At 38.4% G+C, this 17,759-nt stretch overlaps 1 protein-coding gene across 1 annotated transcript in view; it reads right to left on the bottom strand.

The window, feature by feature from the left end:
- Window positions 1-17,759, bottom strand: part of LOC146379247 (replication protein A 70 kDa DNA-binding subunit-like) — a 46,525-nt gene that overhangs the window by 24,950 nt on the left and 3,816 nt on the right. The window contains exons 7-10 of the mRNA XM_084940446.1: window positions 11,675-11,882; window positions 7,823-7,925; window positions 7,629-7,697; window positions 1,958-2,150 (exon numbers count right to left, since the gene is read on the bottom strand). Of these exons, the coding sequence (XP_084796572.1) occupies window positions 1,958-2,150; window positions 7,629-7,697; window positions 7,823-7,925; window positions 11,675-11,882 (573 nt within the window). The remainder of the gene's footprint in view (window positions 1-1,957; window positions 2,151-7,628; window positions 7,698-7,822; window positions 7,926-11,674; window positions 11,883-17,759) is intronic.

Below are 17,759 nucleotides of genomic sequence, written 5' to 3'. Positions count from 1 at the left end.
AAGACAAACGCAACAGACCTGAACTTTTCAACCCACAGAGGCCAGCAGAATAGGTTTCATCCAAACAGGATTTAGTGTAAAATTCCTCTTTAATCTTGTTTTAAAAAGCTGTTTGTTTTTAGCTTGCACAAAAAATGTATTGGAATAAATAAAGAACAACTAAGCAACAAAAACAACATATTCCTGTGAGAATTACATCAAAAATCACAAACTAAAGTGAAGTCAGGCCAATAAAAATCAAAAGAGAAAACTGATTTAAATTTGACAAATCTCCCCTTCGAGGTAGTGTCCTTGCACGTTTCTGGACTCCTTCCAGTCTGACTGCTATTTTGTTTTATTGTTAACTGAAGGCCCTTGTTTGTACTTGTGCAGACTATAAACATCAATTTCTGTGACGCTTTCACATTCAGAGCTCAGTCTCATTGTACAATTCGCAGATTAAACAAATGTTATGCATTGGGTTTTTTTTATAGTTATTAGTCTAGAGGGCATTCAGAGAAAATAAAGCCTGGAAAACAGTATATTTGTGTGTATATATATATATATATATATATATATATAGAGAGAGAGAGAGAGAGAGAGAGAGAGAGAGAGAGATTTTTTTTCTCCCTTTATGGGTGGAGATGCAGATCTCTAAAACTGCAGGATGTAACGTGCATACCGCCTAGGAAAAGTTTTTTTTTTTTTTTAATCTCTATTACCCTAACTATAAAAATGTCACTCATACCTGTACATCGTCTCACTAATAAAAAGGAAAACACTACCAAATTACTGTCTCTCAAACCTAATCTTCATTTGGATCATCCCAATTTATCTGCCATGAAGATAAAACTTACCTGTCACGCACACTGTGTCCAGGAGCCACAACAAAACTTAATAAAAACAGCAGAATAAACGTAATCGTCTTCCTATGACTTCTCTTACAGTATGCCTGAATTAACCTTGATTTTGATCCTGCCATAACAAATTTTCCCAGAAAATCTGGCTTACAACTGACACGACCGTGCCTGTCAAATAGATTCGTTTTTTGTAGCATCTACACCTATGGCCTAATTGCCTAAACAGTAGAAGCAGAAAATCATGTCTTGTCATGTCAACAACAGCCCATTTCTAAAAACCATAAACCATTCTAATTTCACAAGTAATTTAAATTCACTTGTGACATACAGCAATTTCTCTTTCAAATTAAAAGTATAAACAAAATGGCTGGGCCAGACCAGTTTAAATTGCAATCAGACAGTATGATACTCCATGGGCAAAAAAAACACTAACTGAACCAAAGTCATAAAGCCTTTATCTAAATGATTTTTGATTTTAAAGACAAAAAAATGAATCCTAATTAAATGAGTAATATTCATAAGGTTTTCCTGTTAATGGAGTCAATCGAATGTGGTCTACAAGATAACATCACAGAGAAAAAAAAGGTAACAGATATTTTGTTTTAGGTAAAAATATTCTTTCATGGTTGAGAAATGTGTTGTATTCTTTGCCTGGACTGACTCACACAACAGTCACTGGTATGTTTTTTGTTTTTTGTTTTGGCTTCTGATTTGTAAAACATACACACGCACAACACAGTTGCTGAATCACACTAAAGTTTCTATCTTTAACGCTCTGTTTAAGCAGTTGTTCCACAAAGTTTGAAGAGGCTGTGAGTCAGGTCATCATCAGAACACTCACTGCAGTCTGCCGATTGGTGTGACAAATTCCCATCTGGATGAGTTCATTAGTAATGTTTCTGAGCTGTGATTGCAAAAACTGAGCTTGTCAGATGCAGTTTGGTTTTGTGAGGCTTAAAAAAAAGAAAAAAAAGCAAGTAGCCACGTCTCCTGCTTTTGCCTTTTTTCTAACCATCCTTGACACTGAAGCTCTACCTGCTCACTCACTGTTAAGTTTTTCTTTTATCTGTTAAATTGGAGAAATGTATAAATAAAGTGTGATGAATGTTGTCTCCTACCAATGATAGCATCTTTGTCTCGATTTTCCAGCTCTGCGATGGGCACAAAGTCACAGTGCACTGTGGGGATGCTCTGATTGTCATCACATGGCACGATGGATGAGTGAGCGTGGAGGGTCATCTCGTAGTCGTTCTTCAGCGTGGTGTACTGTTTGTTGGCCAGCTTGAGTGTAGCCTTGGAGATGTAGTACACCTACCGAGAACATTAGATCAAAGTTGTTGACATCATAAAAATTTGACTTGAAAATCTGCAGTTTCCTGTACATTTAATGCGATTGATTGAGTGGGTCACCAATTTATTGATCGTGTAAAAGGAAATAATTATTAAAAGGCTGCTTGTGTTCAACCAAAACCTAATAAGAGTTGAAAACCTTCAGGTCCAACTAAAATGTGGTGTCATATCAGCCCCATCAGTCCTCTAATTCACCAGAAAATGAGAAGCAGCTGAGAGCGAGGCTGCTAAACAGCATAATTTAAACTCAATCTGCGAGGCTCACTTCTTCATTTACTCTCCCAAGTCTCCGATATCCCCCCTCTCTTTCCGCCTCCCAGTTTGTCTCTGTGACTCTCTTCTTTTTCCTTCATTCTTCCCCCTCTGATTTACCCCACACAGAGATGGGAGCATGAAACCAATGCGATAAGCATTCTGGCTGCTCAGAGCCAGTCACACCCACTCACTGCTCTGTCAATACCCAGATCACGAAGAGACGATGGATTCGTTCCTTTATCTTTGGAGGGCAGAGGACACAAATTGGATATGAGCCTGTGTTGGGAGTCACTGCCAGTGGCTGATACCTGAGCCAATGTGACTACCAAAATGATAGCGAGGGTTAATTGAGTTATTAAGCTCTGTGGGCGGGACTAAAATACGCAAGCGCTTTACCATGTGTTCTACCTGTCAGGTAATCGGACAGGTAGATAAGACAGGAACAGGTGGCTGAGATGATTTCAACTGGTGTTTACTTAATCTTTCTAGAAAAAAATTATTGTCAGTGATTATAGAAAGAAGGAATCTATGTGCAGCAGATTTATTTTTACTTGATTAAAAATGTACTCAGTTCTTTGAGGTTTCTTCTAAAAAACAAAAAACTAAATTATATTTATATTACTTGCCAAAATGATTTGTATTCTTGAGACAGAATGAATGTCTTCAATTATTTTTTTTACCCACAAAACATTTACAGGGCTGACATTTTTCTTTTTCGAAAGCGCAAAAATGTTTCCTTCTGTATTAAGTAGTAGGTTAAACAAAATTTTGTTGCAGATAAAATTCTTGGTGACTCCTATGTTCTGTAACGTACACTGAACGTCATAAATCAAACCACGCAAACGGAGGAGGTAACATCACATTTGCAGAGTGGTGATACAATGAATATAATATATACATGGAAATCAAAAGAATTAGGATTTATAATATGCTACGATCATTATAGAAGGATTTATCATTACAATGCAGCTGACACGTTTAACAGGACAAGGAAATCATTCACAGGTGGAGATAAACATCAAAATATCCAAAAACTGGTACACAGATTCCTATAAGTGCTTTTTTGATAAAGCCCATTGGTTATTTGAAAACTCAAGATGGTAGACAATTTTATGTTAGCTGTCAAAAAAGGCAAGAAAACATAATAATTTTCCAAAGTAAACTAGAAATCCAAGAATGTGTCACGGTTCGGGGTCATGTTGACCCAGCTTTCTGTTTCTCATGTTTTGGTGTTTTTCTAGATTATGATTTATGATTTGATTAATCAGTGATACTGTTTTGATTATGATTATTATTTAGTAGGTATTGGTCAGTGTCAAGTCTGTCTCTCTCTGTCTAGTCCGTGTCTTGCTTCCTGTTTTACTTTGAAGGTTCTTGTTCCTGTCTGATGTCAGTGTTCCAGCTTTGCTCTCCCTGTCTCGTTAGGCCTTATTCCTCCCAGCTGTGTTCCCCTTCTGTCTCTAATTCCTTGATGACTCCCTCAGTGTATTTAAGCCCAGTGTGTCTTTGTGTCAGTGTCGCGTCGTTAACGTCTTCTACTCTCATGTTAACTGTGTGTTCTGTCTGCTCGCCTGCCTGCCTGCCTGCCTGCCTGCCTGCCTGCCTAGCTAGTTCGGTTTTTGTATTCCCAGTTTAGTGAGGTTCCTGTTCTGTTGCTATCAGCAATAAAGCTGAGTCTTTTGAGTTTATGTCTGCCTCCGAGTCCTGCATTTTGGGTCCTTTTTCTCCGTCTGCCTGCACACGGCCATGACAGAATGATCTTGATGTCAAATCATACACGACTGAACACATAAAAGTCAACTATAGAAGGCTGAAATTACTCAGAATTGTTTTTTTTTGTTTGTTTGTTTTAAATTTGCAAATATGGGTGTAGTAATAAACATCTCCTGCATGGACCTTTACACTCCTCACTGGTTACTCAATTCTCACCTACTACTAGGGCTGTTCGATATAACGATATAACGAAATCGTTTGTTTCGTGGTGTCGCAAAATAAACTGTTTACGGCAATATTTTTTCATTGTTTTGATGGTCACTGTAGTGGCTATATTATAAGTTCTCTCTTTCTCTTATATTTTATATAACCACACTACGGACGGAGAAGCGCCTGTTTTTATGGGGTTGTGGTTAGCAACAACGACGTTAACAGTATCGCGTGTCCGCTTGTTTATGTTCCACATAAATCTTTCACAATAAAGCTCAAGATCCTGTTGAGACTTTTCAAAAATAAACTGAATCACGTGAAAGAGCAGATTATTTACGGATGAGAAGTAAAAAAGAGCCGCCAGGTGCTAAAAAATAAACCTTAGAGTCAAACGTTAGAACAGGCTTTTCCCCACAGCACGCCGTGTAATAAATACTCACACAGAAAACGGCGGCCGTTACAACTTATGTCTAAAAATGTATAGTTTCATGCATCGGTTAAAACACTCGACTCCAGCTACATGACGCGCAGCTGGAAACACTTCCCGCAAGTCGAGCTGCCCGAGATTCACAGAATTTACAGAAAATGTTACATTTTTGTGATTTATAATAAGATAGAGAATGGATTGGTATATCCTTACCCATCCATTCTGGATTGCACGTGAGTGTTAAAAATGTGTCTGTAGGTGCATATTTAAAAGTGCTTGGGTGCTAGGTGAGTGTAATCTACAGTCATTCCCCATGAACTAAACTAGGAGACATTAGAAGATGAACTAACATTAAATCTTGACAGTGTATTTTAACTACTTACATTAGTTAACCAAAGAAACAAACAGCTAGGCAGCACAGTGTTACATTAGTTGCCTCACAGTAAGGTTTTAGGTTTGAATCTATCCAAAGAGCTGTAGTTCACTGAAAGTGGCTTTTGGTGTGATGGTAAAAGGTTATCTCTGTGTTAGCATGTTACAAAATAAATGATTAAGAAAATTGACGGCAGGGTGTATGAGCATGAGAGCTGAGCAAAGGGTAAAGAAGCCTTCATGCATTGAACACATGAAATTCATTGAATCATAAATTAAGAATAAATCAAGAACACATTGGCACCGGATGACTGTTAAATGTCTGAACCTAGTCGTAAGCATGCTATCAAAGAGGTAAAAGGGTAATCCCTCTGCTTGCACAGCACAGTGCAATTTTTATTGGCCCACTGGAGCTTCACTGTCAATGTCTCATTGCAATTATTTTGTTTAACATTTGACAAAAAAAGGCCTGAAGAAGTTTTTTAAGTATAGTGAAGTACAGAGCTTATAAATCAAGACTAAAACCTCAGAAATGTATTGGCTGAAATTGTGTAGTAATAGTAATAGAAATAGCCAAACTGGAAATGTTTAAAATTCGTAAAATTGAAGTGGCTAATGGGATTTCTCAGATTAATGGCTGCATAGAGACAAACATGCAAATTTTGGCATTTGTATCCACTTTTGAAAGATTGTTTTACTTATCTGCAGCACTATTACATGAATCTGTCTCACTGATTGTGTTTTTATGAATGTAGCCACTTGAAAGCAAGATGCAATGATTTAATAAAATTCTTATAATTAATAAATAATTATTCCTTAGTATCATTTGGAATTTTTATAACCATACTTAAATTTGATCAAATATCTTGTTTGATTTGCAGCCCTGCAGTAAGCCCAAGGATCAGTGGCTTTGTCAGTTATGTGAGTGCAGCTGGAGCTTGTAGGCGTAGCATTTCTTTCTAATATGGATGCTTTCTGACACGGGATTTGAACCAGGGCCCTCTGGTCAAAAGATGATCCTATTACCACATGATATTTCCAAGATTCTTTAAGACCATCTGGTTTGGCAGAGACACACATAAGCATCAGTGCTCGACTTTCTAGTATTCAATCATACATGCCCATTTGAATATTGAGGGGGGTTACTGGTCATTTTAATCATGCTCACCCTCTAAACTTGAAGCGAAAAGAGACATTGCTTGTAGTGCAATGAAACTCAGTGTGACGAAAGCCTCTTTTATACCTAAATTACCACAGGATTTATCCACTAGACTGAATCTTTAAATAAAGGGTAAACCTTTGGGTATGTATTCGAGTAACTGTAGCCAAGTCAGTTTTTCAGAAGCATGGATGAATAAGACAAAAGACTACACAAATCGTAAGCAACATAGGAGCAAATAGATAAAGAAACATCTAGCAATTCATCCCGTAAAAATATTAAAATATTATATTTGTGTACATTTACCTGCAGATTCTGCAGGTAAATGTACACAAATATTTAGCAGCCCATAAGATTTTCTTGAAATATGTCCGCTTCATGGGTATCTTTCGTATATTTATAGTATTCATGGGAGACAGACAACACTGACAATAAAGCTATATCTGATTATTAGAAAAGAGATACAGAGATAAATTGAAGAATGCTGATCAATCATATTAGCTTTTCACCAAAATAAATCCTGTTTTACTCCCAGTGTCGTACAGTCGTACTCTCTTTATAAGAAAAGAAATAATGATTATGGTCACCAACAAAATTCCTGTACTAATACAGGCATTTAGGTACTGTATAAAGATGGATAAAAATTCATACCAGTCCTTTAATAATTTACAAGAACACACTTAAATCTGTAATGCCTGTATCAATTCCTTAAGCTCTGAGTGACAGACACTGATGTCAGCCTTAAGGCCTCTGGCTAAGAACATCAACAACAAGGCTAGCAGTTATTTCTGACACAATAATGGTAATAAGACACCCGAACCACAGCCAAACAATATCACAATGTCGCATTTTAAATTTTCTTACAAACATTTCCAGCCTTACATATCCACATTGCTCAATATGTCTCAAACACACAGGTATATATTTTAGCAAAAATGACTTAATGAGTCTCCCCTATAAAATCGAAAAGTCCTCCAGACATGAGAAGATTTTACAGAAGGATTTTATTAGGCAGTATTTCACCGATGTTGTTTGAGGACCTGTGTGTGCATACAAAATAAATACCTGAGACTTAAGCCACAAGCAGTGTGTAAATTTTTACAGCCTTTAAGATCGTCTTTCTTTTGTCAAAATGAGTATTCAGTCAGATTTATTGGCTCGAATGCAAGCGCAAACCTTTCTTTACACTCTTGAGTCATAAAACTCAGTGTAAACACATGTAAAACGTATAATTTTTGCCTGAAATTTCCAAGGAAGCACTTATCGCTTCAAGTGTGGATACAGATGACTGGGATCTGCTCACCTTGCCTTGCTCCACTAGAGAGAAAAACTTGTCCACTTCCTTGTTGAAAGCAGTGATCCTGATTTCACCCTGTTGACAAGCACGTTTCCATTTAACACCTTTTCATTGCACATAGAAGGCAAAAATCAGCCACGTGTGACCATGTTAAGATGCAACAGTCAGATTTAATAAGACCTCTCTACTCCTCTACTTACACTCTCATCCACTATCTCAAAGGAGAAGAGCTTGCCCTCTCCTTTGGAGTTACTCCACGTGCGAATGCTCGACTTGTTGGTGACTCTGGCTCTGATAGTCCACCTATGGAAAAAAAAAAAAAAAAGAATCTGTATTAATCAGCGACTGATAAATCACTAATCATTCAAGACCTCCTAGAGCAATTTTGTTCTGACTATAAAACAATTAACACTATTGTATATTATAAAAAGACTGATTGCTAGATAATTTTGTCTTTGGCAGTGATTGTATTAAAGCCCATTCGTCCATCCATCCAATTCTGAGTCACTGGGGGGCTGGAGCCTGTCATAGCTCACATAGTGCGAGCGGCAGGGTACACCCTGGACAGGAAGACAGTCGTATGTCAAAAATATATCCTCTTAACACTACATCAAAGTTATTTTAGATGACAAACCATAAAAAACTGACTTGTTGAGAACTCACTGGCCTTGGCACACTAACTACTTACCAAAGTATTGTCAATTGTTTGGTCAATATGCTCTCATCTGGCCTGATAATTGGTCACTAAATCACCGGTGCTACTTTCATAAGGCAAAAAAGCATCTATACCATACAGAGCTGATCCATTTAAGTTAAGCTACTGTAACTAGCCTGCATTATGATGTTCCACCAACTTTAATCTTTGATGCTTTAGGCTACAGCTACAGCTTCACTGGCTCCAGTGTCTGCTGGTAGCAGTAGGTTCACCTAGACCAAGCTCGATGTGAAACTTCCTCTTTTGTATGAATGGAAAAATTGCTCAGTCTGCTGGTATGATTTCACTTTAAAAAAAGAAGCACTCTTGTTTTAAGCACACAAACCTCCACCAAGGTAGCTCACTTTCTGGGCAGTATTTACTTTTAAGGGAAGAGTGTTGTAAGTTGCTCCTAATGCACTCATTAGACTGTGAATGTTAGATAGAAAGCACTTGTATAAAAAGTGCTTGTATGAATGAATGAGACGTTATAAGTGGTGAATTTTTGTCAAATAAAAATCCTTGGTTCATTAAAGCCCTGCACCTTGTAAATACACGAATTCCTTCCACCGTGTTCCATCATCAGATATTCATTATGCAAATGCAAACAGGACATTTAATATAAATACTTTGTTAAAAATAACAAATTACTGCAAATAAGTTGTCTTTAACAGCACAGCTGTGTGAAACTTAACTAAAGGAATAAGTCTAAAGGTCAAACAGTAAATAATACTGCAGACTAGGGCTGTGCGATATGACCAAAATCTCATATCCCAATATAAAACCTCTATCGTCCCGATAACGATATAAATCACAAAAAATTTAATATTTTCTGTAAATTCTGTGAATCTCGGGTAGGTGAAGTGTTTCCAGCTGGGCGTCGTGTACCTGCAGTCGAGTGTTTTAACCGATGCATGAAACTACACATTTTTAGACATAAGTTGTAACGGCTGCCGTTTTCTTTGTGAGTATTTAATACACGGCGTGCTGCGGGGAAAAGCCTGTTCTAACGTTTGAGTCTAAGGTTGATTTTTTTAGCACCTGACGGCTCTTTTTTTGCTTCTCATCCGTCAATACTCTGCATACTTTTTCACGTGATTCAGTTTATTTTGAAAAGTCTCAACAGGATCTTGAGCTTTATTGTGAAAGGTTTATGAGGAAAATAAACAAGCGGACATGCGATGGTTTTACCATCGTTGTTGCTAACGACAACCCATAAAAACAGGTGCTTGTCCGTCCGTAGTGTGGTTATATTAAATATAGAGAAAGAGAGAACTTTAAGAAATTAATATAGCCACTACAGTGACCATCAAAACCATGAAAAAAATATTGCCGTAAACAGTTTATTTTGCGACACCACGAAACAAACGATAGCGTAAAATAAAATGATAGAAGTTTTTATATCGTCATCCGATATATATTGTTATATCGAACAGCCCTACTGCAGACACTTTAAAAAGCCTCCTTTTTTGTTAATGAGCATTCCAGCTCAGCACACATCAGTCACCAATGTGTAACACAACTGCACAAAAAGAACAATTTCCTAGGAAACTGAATGAGTGTCTCACAGTCTTTTTAAAGTTCAGTGAAAGGGAAAAATAAAGCATATCACAACTTTCTTTTCAAAGAGTGAACTGGTTGTTGTACATCTGCCAAGTCCTGGATGTGCTTCTTGTTCTGTTTTTAACAACAGCCAGCGATGCTCTGTGCTTTATGAAGCAGGATTCTTTTTGACTGCATTGATAATTTTGCAGTGGAGGATATTCTTACTATAACTTTGCCTGCAATTAAATCCCCTATCATAAGAGCAGCTGCTGGCCTCGAGTGAACCCTATTTCCTGCTCAGTATGGATAAGACTGCTACACCAAGGTTTATGACAGTCAAAAGCCAATTATAGTCTGCTCTAGATGCTTTTACTTAACAACACCAGAATGGGATGGGGAAAGCCATGCGAACAACCATAAAAGACCTTGCACATATAGAAAGCATCACTATATAATCCACTGCATGTAACACTGTGTCACACAACGACAACAAACCTCCACTTTTAATCTCACCCAAATGTTCATAGAAGGACTACAGCTGCTGAAGTCATCTGTTTTACTCACTGTAGGTACTCCCCAACTTCAAAGTAGGAACAGTCATCAGTTTATTACAACACCTAGAGGCACAGTTATCTTTACAGCCTGCAATTTCAAACAGTGCTACGTTATCAGTGCCCAAACACAGAGAGAGTTGACAGGGTGCCTTCACTACAACTAGAGGTTGTTATGCTGTGCTCTTGTCTTTTTGTAGCTAACTTTAAGGTCAGAGACAGAGACTTATGCCTAATGAAACGATAAGAAACATGAGGGTGGGGGGGGGAGGGTGCAGTAAAAGGGAACCCTGGAGGTGAAACTGTAAGAGGGAAGGAAAAGGGAAAAAACGTGGTTAGCCAAATCCCCACCGGGCCAAATAACAAAATCAAAACCTCAGCAGCAGACCATAAAGACCCAGCAGTACCTGCTGCAAAAGTGTCCGTTTCCAAGGCAATATCGGTCATTTCATTTCCATGCAAATGGGTTGTATAACATATGCACACTCAAGTTCACACAGCCACACACATTGTGAGCGAAAAAAATGAATGCTCATACATGCATGTGTCAACACATGCCCCAAAGTGCTACCAAGAAATGGTAGCAAGCGGGGAAGCAGAGTCACAGCGTGAGAGAAAGTAGTTTAGCTGATGAGCAGAAAAGCAACAAAATCAAAGTGAAATCATAAACATATACAGCTTAAAGTTTGTTTGGATATTAGGAAGAAATATGGACAAGTCAGATTCAACTTCACAACTTTACAATGATCTGCTACAGAACTTAACTCACACACAGTACATGCATGTGAAGGGTGTCTAATGTAAGGCACAAGACGCCACTAAAAGGTCCAATCCTGCCCACAGCAAAATGTCCAAATTGTTCATTTTTTTACCCAGATGTTTGATTTATCTGTTTTATATTCTTCTGAGATACGACAACACTATCTACCGCCCGCCATAATACACCAAAGTAAGATGGTTAAGCTACAGAGACATGTCAGCACGTCTCTTCGTTCCAACAGTTCTGTTTCTTTGTAATGACACACGACTGAATGTGGAAATAAATACAAAACTGGACAGTTAAAATTGAATGCCTCACAATCTAAGGGTTCGTCTTTACACTAAAATAATTAGAAAACATTTGGTTGTCTTTATTTTTTTATAGTCACTGTCTCCTAGGTCTGAACAACTTAAAATACATTTGAGCTGCATGCTAAAATGAGTCTTAGACCCCTGATGTATATAAAAGTGAGCAAATTTAGACCGAGATCACTTGCACTTACTTGCTTTGGTAGGGGTTGAGGCTTGCAATAGGATTCACTTTTGCTGAAGAACCTGGAGAAGCGCTGTTGGCCTTCATGGGCGAAGCTTTCATGGGTGAAACCTTCATAGTTAAGCCCTTACTGGGTGATGCTTTCATAGCTGAGGCCTTCATGGGAGAAGCTTTCATGGGTGTTTTTCCCGTAAAACTTCCTCCTCTGCCTCTGGGAGCTGAAACACAAAGAAGATACTTAAAAGAGTGTTGCACATTAACAACATGGTAATTTAATATTGCTGAAAGAGATCATCAACAATCTTGAAAATGGATTCACCACAAAAGCCATTTTCAAACTGAAATGGCAAACACTGGCTGATTCAAACTTCTGAAATGAGAAGACTTGCTGATTTTCTCAGTGTTATTTTACTGTTGATTTATAGGTTTGAGACTTGGACTATTAACGTATGTAGCACGATCCCACATCCGGTGAGACTACCAAACATTAGTTTCCATTCTATTTAATACCTGCATAAGTTATGTCTCTTATGTTGCAAAAGTAGCTCGTTAATAGTTTTTCATTAACTCTATCGAAGCTCCAACCACTGTGAGGTATTTATTAGCCCAACTACAGTGGTAGAGCACCTGCCAGTTTGCTATTAGGCAATACAATCTGAAACACGCTGACAAAAATTTCAGCTGGTATTAAACATTAGTGGTAGTATTATCATCTGATCTGTGAGCAGCTGCCAAAATAATAAAACGCCTGAAAAAGTTAAATTCTCCCAACAGAGATGCATGCTCAGAGTTACTTAATTCCCTGTTAACATCGGTTTGTGCCAATTAATAAAATGTTTTTCTTCTTCGGGTAAGGCTGCCAATCAATTATTCATTTCATAATTACTATATCTGTACGTGGCTTTCAGTCACAGGAGAAAGTTAGTTATCAGACTATCGGTCTCATGGCCAAGAAAGCAAACATACTTGCCTTAATTATGTTCATGCGCCATAACTATTTTTTAACTTAGACTGAGTCAAAGACAGAGCAGTTATTCTAGATCAGTAGGAGAGAATATGGGAGGTTAATAATCAATGATTGCATATTTCTCGTCCTGTGTAATGCTCAACAGAACATAAAATGTATCTACTTCAACCATTAAATGCTAAAATTGTCAGAAAATATCAATATGAAGGCTAATGTGTAATTACTCAAGCTGAGAGTGATTCAATAGCATAATATGTAATTTATGGAATTTAATTTTGCAGTGTTGATCTTATTTCTGTCTTTGTTAGGTGCATACTCAACTCAGGACTAATTTAACTACCTCACATAGAAATAAATCAACACAACTGTATTTTTTTAAGTTAAGACGAAGTTTTCTTTGTATAAAATAAAAAAAAAAAAAACTCCACAAGTTTTGTGTTCTTCTTTGCAAGATACAACAGTTTGGACCAACCCACAGACTCATAAGGTGCTATCTCACCTCCCACAATGAAGTAGCATCAGCCCCATCAGTATGATTCAACCCAAACACTTATCTGCTGACACAATATTTTTTATGCAATTGCTTCTTTTGGCAGGAATAACATGCCATATTGAGCAGCAGTATTTTTTGGAAAGAAGGGTGTGCGGGGATTTTCAGGGATAAAGCGAATCAGGTCCACCGAGACCACTCCCTCTGATTTAAGCTCCGGTTGTAAAGCACAACAAATATGCACCTCGATGATACCCTCCTTTCTGTGTGTGTGTGCACCTCATGATCAAATTCCTTGGGGAAATTCACAGATTGAACAGCTATTTTCAGCCGAGGGGTAATTAACATCAATATTCATACACACGCTATCTGGATGGAGAGTTAGGAAGAGGGAACTGGAGGTGAAAGAGAAGATGAGGAGATGATAGGTGGTGGGAATCGGGAATGGACTGAAAAACAGCAAAGAGGGGGCAGAGCTTTATCAAGGATGCTCGTTTTCTGTGGCTTAGATCAATGCAGGCTTCTAATATGTATGCCAATACCATATTCGACAGCTCCTGTTGTTAAAGAGCGGACTGTGATGAGTATACACTAAGAGGGGAATATACAGTATGGATGAAAAGGAAATAATAATAACAAAAAAAGAGAACGTGAATGAGAAAGAATGAAAACATGTGTGTGTGTTCATCAGAGTGAGGGCAAAAGGGAAAGAGTTGTGTGGGGGAAAAAAGAAACCTACAGAGAATGGTTAGTGATGAATTATGGATATTATTTTAACCGCACTTTAGTGAGTGCAGATATCTTTTTGGAATTTAAATATCATCTACGAAGCAGTTTGAGAAGACTCTATTTCAAGAGATAGCTGCTGATGAATATTTAAATGGGAACACAGAACTACCTGTGACAACTGTGTCGTGGCCTCTGACTTCACACCTACTGCTGGTTTTTTTTGGTTTTTTTTCTGTTCTGTTCTGTTTAAGTGAGAGAGGACTGCGAACCTAAGAGGTGCTCTCAAACAACTAGACGCTCAAAACACTTAAAATAAATGCCACAAAATCTTCAACAGGAAAAGTCTTTCTAACAGCATCCTCCTACTCCCAAGGTGTCAAAGGTCAGGAGTCTCTACAGAGCACAATGCCTACAGCAGCTTTCCATTCAGCCAATTACTGTACGCTTCCTCCAGTTTCTCACTCCTCTGTCCTCTCTGTCCTCTGGTCTGTGATTTTAGAACTGATCTTAGGTTTGCATCATCAAATATGTTCCAGTTCTTAAATGGATAACATGTATGTTAAGTTTTTGTATTTGGGCTCATTCAGGAGAAATTATGTCGTATAAAGCTGCACAGTGAATTATTGTTTGGCCCAACCATTAATAAACTTCACTGCGACATCCTTTTCTATTGTTTTAGTAATGGGTTTTGTTTCATTATGCACTAATACAGTGGTGTCAAACGTAAGGCCTGGGGGCCAGAATTGTCAGACCAAAGACTTCATTCTGGCCCACATGAAAGGTGTCCTCTATCAACTAAAGAAATTTCCTTTTTTTTAGTGGGTCCACAGTAAAGACATTTTCTGAGAATTAAGAAAACCAGTCTAGGCATGGAGCTACTAGAACTTTTTCTGTAATTTTAACAATTTATCATGTCGTTTCACTGGTTAAGTGTTCAAAGTGTTGTGTATGTGGCCCATAATGTAAAGAGAGTCTGACATCCCTGCTCTAATGTATGAATATATCTACATATATATCTACATAAAGCACCGGAGCAGCAGTCGTAGAGTTAATACCTCTAAAATGTTTAATATTTCTTAACCTTACGTCTACATGGGTGATAGCCATCTCATGAAAATGGTGTAAGAGTTAAAGAGGATGTGCTGTTTGGTAAATACATATCCTACATCTTTGTGTCTCTTCCCTGCATCTTGGGCTTCTCTGCCAATAGGATCCCTGCTGCACGGAGCTACAGTACAAGAAAGAGACATAATTGAAAGAAGTAATGAGCCAAGTTAGCCAAATGGAGGCACCCAGGGAGTCAGTATGTTGCTCAAAGACTGGGACGTCTGCACAGAGGTTTGAATCAAAACCCTCAAATACAACAACAGCCTCCTGAGCCATTACAAAACCCAAAGCTCAATGGAAATGCTTGATTTGTGGCATTTAGCAGTCTTGGAAAAGATCAAAAATGCATTGACTTAGTAAGAATGCAATTTAGAAAAATAATGAAACAATCAATCACTAAGTCGCATTCAAAAGGAGAAAAGGCTTGAGACTTTATGCACAAGACCCCTTCATCAACAGAACAATTAAATAGAGGAGCAGTTTTCATCTATCAGGTTGAATCTCTGAAGCAACACAGATCAAAGGATGTAATGAGGAAAGGAGTCTGATAAACTAGTTAATGCGGAGCCTCGTCTTTGCTGAGTCAAATTAGTTGACTTCTCTCTCAACCCCCCCGCGCCGATTCTCCGTGTGCACCGCTACAACAGGATTCAGTCCACAACACAATATTCATGAAGCCATGAACTGGAGGAGCCACCGGCCCACACAAGCTCCCTCAGTCACAACACGAGCACACAGACACACACCTACACATGCACAAACACGCGCAATATACTAAGCACTCATTATCCACCCACATGCCTACATCCTCCACCGAGGAGGACTATCGGGTATGTTTCTGCCACATAACAAAATCAATGTCAATGCTAAGCGTAGTTGGTGGTGGTATAAAACAACTGAGTGAAACAAAGGCTAAGCTAATAAAAGCAGATCCAATAAAACGCAGACTACTTTAGGCATGATACATGGCAACAGCTACTGTGGCAGGAAAGCGAGTATCATTTGGGGCTCCTAAAATGTTACAAAACTGTGGTTGGTGGTAAAATAGAGGAAGAAGTGAGTTATGGACTCCCCCAGTGGCCAGTGGGCAACAAGATAGTTTGCCGCTCTGATGGCTGAGCTGTAAATATGATTTAAGTACCCAACGTGTTATGAAAAAAGGTACTTAGACTAAGGCGACTTCAGTCTACCTTTCATTTAGCATTTCCTGTGGCTACCACAGTGTGCCTTATGATCCTGCTTTATCTAGTTCTTAACCCACCCCCAGACTACAGCCCTTGAACACTGAACTGCTATGAATATCAAAGGGATGGACATCAGGATGTACTGTTTGGTTAGCAATGTCTTTCCAAGTCTCTGTTCTCCACCAAATTATAGCTGCAGTTTGGGGTGAAAACAGTGAGAAGACTGCAAATCAACTGTCAGCAGCATTTGCTTAAAGGGTGCTTGGCTCCCTCTGTTGGCAAGATTAGGTTTTATTAAGAAATAATATTCTAATTGTCCCTGAAATAACTGGACCAAATATTGTATGTTTAAGCTAAAACAAAACCCTCCTTTGTTCTCTGTTAATATTATACACACATGATTAGGTGCTCTATACCACTACAATATATGAATTGTAGATGACAAAAATGATTTGTAGCTCATTAAAGACCTTGTGGTAAGTACGGCTAAATGAGGACTTGTTTTAAATCAGTGAGGTAATTAAATACTGTAATCTGCAAAGCAAGTAATGATATCCATAATCCAAGAGCAGGAAAACCTCAGGCCTTGGCACACTTTGACACCACCTACATATATAATGTTAGAGACCAAGCATAATCCCTCTTATGGCAGTGGCCTCCTCCAGCCAGACAATGCACCCCACTGCTTGGTACTGACACCAGGGACACTGAAAAGGGCCTAAGGCATTAACCAATCATGTTGAGCAATTGCTGGATTCACCAGAACAAGCCCAAACCACAAAGGCCCCAAACCACAACCCAGTGGTGTCCTGCCAAACACCACATGATGCCACCAGAGCTTTTTACACAGCATGACGGGATCATACACTATATATAGCAGGCCGTCTTAATGTTGCGGCTTGTTGGATCATGTTTTTGGCCTTACTATTAATAGCTTCATCCTGATCATTCTGAAAGCAAAGCTTTTACTGCTGTTGTTTCCCGAATGTGTGAGCAGTACACACACACAGCAGATCGAGTCACTTTGAGGGAAGAAATAGATAGCAAATAGCGATGAAGTTAAACATGGCTGTACAGTACTGTGCAAAAGTCTTGAGTCACTCCTCATTTCTTTATATTCTGCTAGAAAAATGGGACATAGCTGCAGCAAATTTTTTGAAAGATGTGCAAACTCACTTAATTCTGTTTTTTCGAGAGTTAACAGACAGAGTTCTCACATCTTTTAAAACATGTTAAATCTTTGGCAAGTTTTCTCATAATTCCTTCAAGAAGTCTTCAGGAATAGTTCTCCAGGCTTCTTAAAGGAATATTCAAAGGACTCCTTTGGATGACAGAGCCTCCATCGTGTTTTACAGATGGCTGAAGACACTCTCTGTTGTACCTTTCTTCTAACCTCTTCCATAAATATTGATGACTTAACCAAAAATGTCCCATTTGTATTCCATAAGATCTGTTGGCATACATTTTCAGTCCAGTTCTTATTTAATTTAGCACACCTCAGCCTATTCTCCCTGTTTACCTTCCTTAAGAATGGCTTCTTGACAGCCACCCTTCCACTGAGACCATTTCTGATGAGGCTTCAGTGAATAGTAGATGGCTCAAATGAAGGGCCAGATGC

The sequence above is a fragment of the Perissodus microlepis genome, chromosome 10, assembly GCF_051167445.1.
Source record: "Perissodus microlepis isolate ML-2025 ecotype Zambia chromosome 10, ASM5116744v1, whole genome shotgun sequence".
Taxonomy (NCBI): Eukaryota; Metazoa; Chordata; class Actinopteri; order Cichliformes; family Cichlidae; genus Perissodus; species Perissodus microlepis.
The sequence above is the reverse complement of the archived record's forward strand: the minus strand, read 5'-3'. Positions and strand labels throughout refer to the sequence as shown.